Source organism: Dipodomys ordii, unplaced genomic scaffold (assembly GCF_000151885.1).
Source record: "Dipodomys ordii isolate 6190 unplaced genomic scaffold, Dord_2.0 Scaffold226, whole genome shotgun sequence".
NCBI lineage: Eukaryota > Metazoa > Chordata > Mammalia > Rodentia > Heteromyidae > Dipodomys > Dipodomys ordii.
In genome coordinates this window covers 1,056,169-1,065,528 of record NW_012267442.1, presented here as the reverse complement: position 1 = coordinate 1,065,528, position 9,360 = coordinate 1,056,169, and the positions used below count along the sequence as shown (strand labels likewise).

The 9,360-nt window shown below is 40.5% G+C and overlaps 1 protein-coding gene across 2 annotated transcripts in view; it reads left to right on the top strand.

Annotated features, from left to right (window-relative positions):
* Piezo2 (piezo-type mechanosensitive ion channel component 2) overlaps positions 1–9,360 on the top strand; it is a 427,547-nt gene that overhangs the window by 291,498 nt on the left and 126,689 nt on the right. For both annotated transcript variants that reach the window (XM_013035844.1, XM_013035843.1), the window contains exons 8-9: positions 5,092–5,254; positions 7,739–7,858. In XM_013035844.1, the coding sequence (XP_012891298.1) occupies positions 5,092–5,254; positions 7,739–7,858 (283 nt within the window). The remainder of the gene's footprint in view (positions 1–5,091; positions 5,255–7,738; positions 7,859–9,360) is intronic.

Below are 9,360 nucleotides of genomic sequence, written 5' to 3'. Positions count from 1 at the left end.
TGCTAAGAAAAGGTCCTTTTCTGTCAAGTTCTCAAACTTATTAGCATAAAGTTTTGAGAAGTATTCCCTTATAATGTTCTGAATCTTGGTTGTTTCCATGGTGATGTTTCCATTCTCATCTCTGAGGTCATGGAGTTTGAACTCTGGGCCTGGGTGCTGTCCCAGAGCTCTTCAGCTCAAGGTGAGCACTCTACCACTTGAGCCACAGCACCACTTCTGGTTTTTTAGTGGTTTATTGGAGGTAAGAGTCTCACGGACTTTTCTGCCCAGGCTGGCTTTGAATGCAATCTTCACATCTCAGCCTCCAATGTGGCTAGAATTATAAACATGAGCCACTGGCACCCAGCTTGGTTAAAAAAAATCTTTTTAAAAGAATTAAATAGCTGGACGCTAGTGGCTCATGCCTGTAATCCTAGCTACTCAGGAGGCTGAGATCTGAGGATCGGGGTTCAAAGCCAGCCCGGGCAGGAAAGTCCGTGAGACTCTTATTGCCAATAAATCACTCAAAAACTGGAAGTGGCGCTGTGGCTCAAGTGGTAGAACGCTCACCTTGAAATGAATAGCACAGGGACAGCACCCAAGCCCAGAGTTCAAGCCCCACAACCAACAAAAAAAAAAAAAGAATTAAATATCAGGGAGATACTTGTACAACCACGTTCATAGTATCATTATTCACAATAGTCAAAGTTGAAGTACTGTGCTGAACATCATGGTACACATCTGTAGTCCCAGTATTTGAGGAGCTGAGGCAGGAGGATCACATACCCAAAGCCAGCCTAAGCAACACAGTGAGACCCTGTATAAAAAAATAAAGAGATAGATGGGGCTATCAATGATTGAATGAATAATAAAGAATCCAAACATGTTATATACATGCAAGTGAATTTTATTCAGCCTTAAATGAAGGGAAATTCTGATACTTGGTATGAAACATACATGAACTATGACATAAATCAGTCACGAAGACACCAGTGGTGTATGATCCCCCTTACATAAGGTATTGTATGTAAGATACTCAGCTGAGTTCATAGAGACCCATTAGTACAAAGATGGTTTTGGAGGGATCAGTAGGTTGGATGGGGGAATGTTTAAGGGGTTACAGTTTCAGTTTTGCAAAATGAAAATGTTCTGGATATTGGAATACTGAATATACCACTGAACTATACAGTTTAAAGGGTTAAAATTGTCCATTTCAATGTTAAACATATTTTACCACAATTAAAAGTACCTTTAAAGTGTGATGTTGGTTTCAATATTTGTATTTCTTGCAAACGGCTGGGATCCTGCAGAGGCCAGGCAGATGTGATCTGGACAAAAGCTAGAAACAGGTGGAGGTTGTGTAAATCTGCTAACCTGGCCAAGTAGAAACAAATGTCCTGCCAATTCATCATCAGCATTTGCTCTTGGAGGAGAGAAACAGCAATGGAAGAGCTCGGTGGAGTGGAGGTGCCTTTTAATGGTCCACAAGGCCTCACAGAGCCCAGAAATACAGCCTGGGAGCATTTAGCCTAGGGGGAGGAATAATCAGAGATGATAAGCCAATCATCAAATATTCCCACAGAAACTATCCATAAAACTGGGCCGTGAATCAAAAACATGGAAGGGCTGTTACAAAAGCATAAATAAAGATGGATCTTTTTTTGTTTCCAAATAAGCAAAAGATCAGTTTTGTCATCATACAATCTTTAACCAGGGAACCCCCCCCCTTTTTTTTAATGTGTGCTGGTCCTAGGGCTTCGACTCTGTCCCTGAGGTTTTTATGCTCAAAGCTAGCACTCTAGCACTTTAGCCACAGCTCCACTTCAAGCTTTTTGATAGTTAATTGGAGATAAGAGTCTTACGGACTTTCCTGCCAAGGCTGCATTTGAACCTTGATCCTCAGATCTCAGACATCTGAGTAGCTAGGATTACAAGCATGGGCAACCATTGCCCAAATTCTAAGATTCATTTTCAAGGAGAGATTCAGATAGTTATTCAAAGCCATTTTGGTGATTGGATAGGGTTTTAAATTACAGATATAAGAAATGTATTACTACCAGACTTATGTAACTTTAACCCTTCTGTACATCACCTTTACAACAGCAATTAAAAAAATAAGTTTAAAAAACTTACAGATGCAGTTGTTGTCCCTCAGGGGACAGAGTAGAATACTTCTGGGACCCTCTGTGAATATGAATATCTGGGTACTCAAGTCCCTTTTATAAAAATGGCCATCTATTTGCATAGAACATCCCACTTGAAATCTAGATTCTTTTTTTCTTTCTTTCTTTCTTTCTTTCTTTCTTTCTTTCTTTCTTTCTTTCTTTCTTTCTTTCTTTCTTCTTTCTTTCTTTCTTTCTTTCTTTCTTTCTTTCTTTCTTTCTTTCTTTCTTTCTTTTTTCTTTCTTTCTTTTTTATTGTGAAAACGCCATACAGAGGGGTTACAATTACATGGGCAAGGTAATGAGTACATTTCTTATCAAGCATTGTTGCCTCCTCCTTTGATTCCCCTTCCTTCCCTTCCCATCTTCCCCCCCACCGCCCCGCTTCCCCTTTCCCCACTTCCTGATCCCCCCACCCCCTCGGCCAGAGTTGTAAAGTTCGTTTTTTCGACATAACGTCTTGTACATCTCAATGTTGCAATGGGTCCACCTGTATCCCTATTTAAACAATTTGTTTTTTCCCATCCCCTCCACAAAGTATACCAGCATCAAATACAGTGAAAGCAGGGGTTATATCGTGGAGGAGGGACATACAAAGCAACAAAGAAATGTGTTAGAAACAATCTCAAGAGGGAAAAAAAACATTTGAATCTTTATCCTGGGGTTCATTTCACCTAACATCAACTTATCTGACTGTTTCTACTTGTCTCAAACATATACTAGTTATTGCAAATAAGGGAAACCATGGGACCTATGTTTCTTTAGGCCTGGCCCTAGATTATTTCTTATAACTAATATGAGATAGATGGCATGTAGATAAATGTTAGATTGTATTATTTAGATATTCATTAAAAGGAAAAATTTGTACATGTTCAGTAGAGACAATTTGTTTCTGAAAATTTTATGTTGGTTTGATTCATGGACATGGATTCATAGATAAGAAGGCTGACTCCATTTTTATTAAATCAGTTTGAATGCTAGACACTAAATGCAAACATTTTAGCAATCATGTTGGTATTGTCAAGATAGAATAAGGTTTGTTAATACATAGGGAAAATTATCTTCCATCTATTTCTAACCTTTAACTCTCTTCTCCTACTCAGGCTCATGATATGGAAAAAAATCACACCAATCCCTCAAGGTTTCTCTCCTCTCATCTACTCATCTACTTTTTGTGGACTAACTGCCCCAAATTGTTCATTCTTCCTGACATCTTATCCCTATGCCCACCTTTCATACTCACTGGGAAAACATGTCCTGGCCCTTGCTTCCATCAAGCTAGCTCATCACATCAGATAATCACAGGGCATGGGAGGAAGTTTGTAAGGGCCACCAGATAATAGTCACTTTCCCCTGTAAATGCAACCCACCCTAGAAAATAAATGACTAAGTATTTAACACTACAGGGACCTAGACTTGTAACATCACAAACAATATGAAAGTTCAAGTATAAATTTCCCTTCATTCTATAGTTTGTAGTATCTCAAGAGAGAAAGATACAGAGAAAGACAAGATACAAATAGAAACACAGAGAGAGAATTCTCTGTAGAGGACAATTCTATACCTTCTTTACATTTTTGTGAGGTCCACTCCTTGTACAAAATGTAGGTCTCATTCTTAAGTGCTTACATAGAAATGTCAAAAAAAAAGTTCAGGGGGTACAGAGTTCAACTTACAAACAACTATGAAAAATTATTGTGAATTTTCCTTTAGAGAGAGAGAGAGTGGAGTGTGTATGTGTGTGTGTGTGTGTTTGTGTGTGTGTGTGCATTGTGTGGGGGGTAGGTATGTATATACACATGCTTGTACTAAGGTTTAAACTCAGGGCCTCACATTTTCCTTAACCTTTGTTGTTCAAGACTGGCAATCTGCCTCTTGAGCCACAGCACCACTTCCAACTTTTTGGTGGTTAATTTGAGATGAGAGTTTCACAGACCTGTCTGCCCAGGTTGGCTTTGAACCTTAATCCTCAGATCTCAGCCTCATGAGTAGTAGCTCAGATTATAGGCATGAGTCACCAGCACCCACGTGAATTTCTTAATTCATCTCACTTTATACTTTTATAGATTTTTATACATCAATCATATTTTATACAGATCCCCACTCTGTAATCAGAAGTATTCTAATTACATAGTATAAATCAGTATTGAAAGCAAACCATTTCAAAATTTAACAAATTAATCTTTCAAATGATGAAGGACAAAACTTAGGGAAAAAATCAAATTGTCCATACATAAAATTTAACAGAAAAACATCTTACATGAATTTTACTATATAATATTTGCCTGTTACGGCTCAGCTGTAGAACTATGTCTAGTTTCAACATTTGCTCCATAATATCAACACTAGCTGAAGAGCTAATGCTGAGTCCAGCCGAAAACACAATATTTGCTCATTTAGTTGGACTTAGTAACATGTTACCACACACTTGGAGTTTCAAAATGCAGGCATTTAATGGGGCTGGTGGTGACTAAAATATAAATTTCTAAAAATAAAATTGGTAGAACTAATTTGGGAAGTTGTTGTACTGGACTGAGGCTTGAACTCAGGGCCTGAGTGCTGTCCCTTAGCTTTTCCACTCAAGGCAGAAACTCTCACTTGAGTCATAGCTCCACTTCCTGCTTTTTTGTGGTTAATTGAAGATGAATCTCACAGGATTTCCTGCTCAAGGTTGCCTTTGAACTGTGATCCTCAGATCTCAACTTCCTGAGTAGCTAGGATTACAGGCATGAGTCACCAGTGCCTGGGGTGCAGAAGCTGAATTTTTGAACCAATATTAAAGCTCACTTGGCTCATGTGGGTGTTAGTGTTGAATATATGCACACATGTGACAAGGATGTGTATACTACATACATATTGCAAATATCTGCATGTGTTACATAGTGATGTAGGCTAACATGAATTATAGAGTTTGTAGCGGCTTTCAAGCATTCTCTTTGTTTGCTAACAGGTTGTTTGGCATCAAGTCAGTGATCCAAACAGACTGCTCCAGCACTTGGAAGATCATAGTGAACCCGGATCTGTCCTGGTATCACCATGCCAACCCCATCCTCCTGCTGGTGATGTACTACACGCTGGCCACACTGATCCGCATCTGGCTACAAGAACCCCTTGTAAGGCTCAAATGCTTTCTGTGATCTTGTCTGCTAAGTAACCAACCTGGAATCTCCAGGTGCAAAGTTTAATTCCTCTAGCCTACTGACTATTCCATACTATAGTGCCACCTAATGTTCGCATGCTAGTGATAGTATCATAATTATGCAAAAGTACACTCTGGTAGCTCATGCTTCTAATTCTAATCCTAACTACTCAAGAGGCTGAGATAAGAGGATCATGGTTTGGAGCCATCCCGAGCAGAAAAAGCATGTGAGATTCTTGTCTCCAATTAATCAGCCAAAAGCCAGAAGTAGAACTGTGGCTCAAGTGGCAGAGTGCCAACCTTGAACAAAAAAATGTTAAGAGACAAAGCCCAGAACCTGAGTTTAAACCCTAGTACTGGTGCAGAGGCATGTGTACACGCATACATGCATGCATGCTCACGCACTCTCACACACTAACTCCCTATGTGCACTCAGAGTGGATGGTGAGGAGGGTAGCTTCATTTGTACTGAGCACTTTCTAGGTGCCAAGTGCTATGCCAGGTTGTTTATATACATTACCTCAATATGCTAAATCACTCTAAAGTACAAGTATTATAGCTGTTATATAGATGAGAAAAATAAGGTGTGACAGAATTTTTGGAAATCCCGTACTAAATGGTACAAACCAGTTTATAGCCTAATTTGACAACAAAGCTTAGTTTTTAGAAACCATGCAACCCCTATTACCATGGTGATTGGAGTTTCCAAATCTTGTCCAGAGCTCTCAGACCTTGAGGATGCTGTAAGGCAAGGCCAGGTTTGCGGGTGTCTATGCCTAACTTCAAGGTAGAGAGATAAGGATGTTCCCTCCCTACAGCCTTCTCAACAAGGATTTGAAGCTTTGGAGGAGGGGGGGTAACCAAAGCCTGTGAAGCTTCTCTCTCTTCCCTTTCAGTAGTAAACAGCTCAGTCTTTTATTTCTTCTAAATGACTATGAAGAGCTCAGTGGTAAGGTACCTCGTTGGCATGTGAAGGAACAAAGTTGAAAGTACAGAGAGAATTGTGCTTTTTCACCAATTGCCTGCAGGGGGCACAGTTCACATCCGCACTTGGCTGAATACAATCTCTCCTCGGGTATCAGTTCTAGCCTGGAGTAGTTTCCTACTTTTCCACTTTCTTGGCTTAACACCATAGACTGTACCAGATCCACAAATCCATTTTGCAGTCAGGTGGCTCTCTGTGTCCCATAGTAATGTAGGCGTTAAGGTAGCAAGACCTTAATAGGCAAAGCCTGCAGTTGATAAATTGGCATATCCTACAAGAGAAAACCATGCCCCCATGTAGGCCTGGCAGGTGTGCCACTCAGAAACAAGGATGTGTCTTTCCTCTCCTGTGTTCTTTTTCCCTACTACATGAACAGGCATGGAGGACAGTGGCAATAATAGGTCACAGACCCCATCCTTGATGATGGGTCATCTTCGTTGAGGGGTCACCACAGATAGCTAATAATAACAAGTACTCTTTAAGGTCATCTTGCTTTGGCATTTTCTCAGGTGCTCATGGAATTTCCCATTCTTGGTAAAAAAAAATCCTTTAAAGTTTTCATTATGGTTGCTTCCTCAACAAACGTACCTATGATATGTATCTATAGATTAAAATGTACACATAAGGAATTGACGTGCACGGTGAAATTCTGAATACTGTTTTATACATGACAGAAATGAAGGCAGCCTGGAAGAGTTCTCAGGGTCTTTAGCTCTCCCTGGGCATCAGATGGAACAGTAGTTTGGTGAGATCCTGCTGTTCCCTCTAGATCTGTATGATACTCTGGTGTCCCAGTCCTGAGGTGTCTGGGGAACAATGTCAAGCAGACAGAACCAGAACCAGGAAAGCAATCTGGACTGCAGCCACACGGGCTTCAGCTATATTACAGAGGTCTCTAAGGGTCCATGGAACAGGCATTACATCAGCTTCAGTATTTCAGCTCATCTACACTCATAAGTAGGCTGGAAGTAGGCTTTCTTTCTGAGGCAATGTGAAAATATAATATGATCCTGATCCCAGATGCCTTAGAACATTTAATGAAAAAATACAAGTTGAGGTAAAAGTCTATCAAACACTACTAGACATCAATGGCTCAATCAATGGCTAGCCAGGCAGTTCAGATCAAAGGATCTGATTTTTCTGCCAGCCCAAGCAGGAAGATTAAAGAGACTCTTATTTCCAATTAATCAGGAAAGGCTGGAAGTAGGGCTTAAAGCACAAGGACTTGAGTTCAAGCCTCGGTTTGGCACACACACACAAAATGTGTTCATACTAAATGATTTTCATAACTGTTTTCTAGTGCTACTCAGAATGTACAGGGAAACATAGATATTTAACATAAGGCATATGCTATAATATATAGGGCCTTGCAAGAATCAGGGTCCATCTCAAGTACAGGACATGGTGTCCCCTAATGTCTGCTGATGGATGAGCTTTAGGTAGCAGAGTTTTTCTTGTGATTCTGTGTTTCAGGTAGAGGATGACAAGACAAAAGAAGAGGACCAAGCCCTGGCTTGCAGCTCTAATCAGAACACAGCAGAAAGGAGGCGGAGCCTGTGGTATGCAGCCCATTACCCAACTGATGAGAGAAAAGTAAGCCCAGGAGCCAAGAGCTCTATCTACACTTTATGTTGCTATATTGGTATTTTACTGTTGAGTGTGTATTTTGTAATAACACATCAGCGCATGCTGCTGATATGTGGACACAGTTTGATTTAGTCAGCTAGGTGCCATAACATCACATCAAAAAAGAATGACTTGCTTCTAAAAGCAGCACCATGGCCAGCCAAACCCTGGACAAATGTGATTTTGTATGTCCATGCTTCTACAGAAGTCTCTTAATCCTAAAAGAATCTTCTTAATTTATTTACATCACATATTTGAAACAAACAATACTTAAACAAGCAAGCCAAGATTGATAGCTCACAATTGTAATCTTAGTTCCTCAGCAGGTGAAATCCAGAGGACTGCAGTTTGAAGTCAGCCCAAGCAGAAAAGTCTGTGAGTCCTTTATGTCCAATTAATCAGCAAAAAGCCAAGTTGGAGGCTTGATTCAAGTGGTAGGGTACCAGCCATAAGGAAGCAAGCCAAGTAAACTCAAGGCTCTCAAATCCCAGCACAGCCATAAATTAATAAATAAGAAAGCAGTATGTGGACAGCAGATGAAAATCACAGAGTTGAAATATGTTTCAGCAAGTGAGTTTGCTGTGTTGTGCCCCTTCCATAGTAATCAGCAACCACTTAGGGGAGAGCCAAGGTCCTATTGAACAGATTCTGGACCTGTCAGTGTGTGGAAGCCTCACAGTGGCCTTGAAGAGCCTTGGAGAACATTGATAGGGAGCCATGAGTCAGGCTGAAATTTTCCAGTAAGTTCTGTAAGGTCTGCAACATCTAACAACAATGCTTTCTGTACCTTCTTGATCATTCACTGGCCACCCTGTGTGTTCAAATGGCCAATTATAGTGCTGTGAGGACAAGTCATGTTCACATTCTTGCTGGTCTCAGTGAGGGGCTCCCAGCATAGAGAATCCAGCAGCCGATTAGTAGATTCACTTGGTGATTGGTAGGTTTCTCTAAAATACACAAGCCCTAGCATCAGCATGACTGTCCTAGATTGAGAGTGGATGAGAAATAAATGAGCCACCATGATGAAGGACAGAATCATGGGGTAGATGTGACATTTAACAGCTTGTGGGGGCACTTTTATCTCATCGCCCCAGGTTTTAGGTTGTCAGCTTTAGTCCATTTGATATTAGGTAGCAACCAAGGGTAGCCCAATCTATCCAGTGAGGCCCATAGAGCTCTGGGATCATGAACTCCTGGTAGGAATCCTCAAGACTACAACGAGCTCTGTTTTAATACCTAAAATCTAGGTGTGTGTGTGCCTGTAATCCTACTGGAGGCATAGGTAGGAAGATTGGGGTAAGAAAAAGCCAGTCCTGGGTGAATATTTGAGAAATAAAATATTTGAGAAAGTAGTTGAAACATTAGAACTTATAGGTATCTGGGTTGGTTCCATATCTTAGCTATGGTAAATAATGCTGCAATAAACATAGTTGTGCTGGTAGCTTTAGTGTGGTCTTGTTTGTAAACAT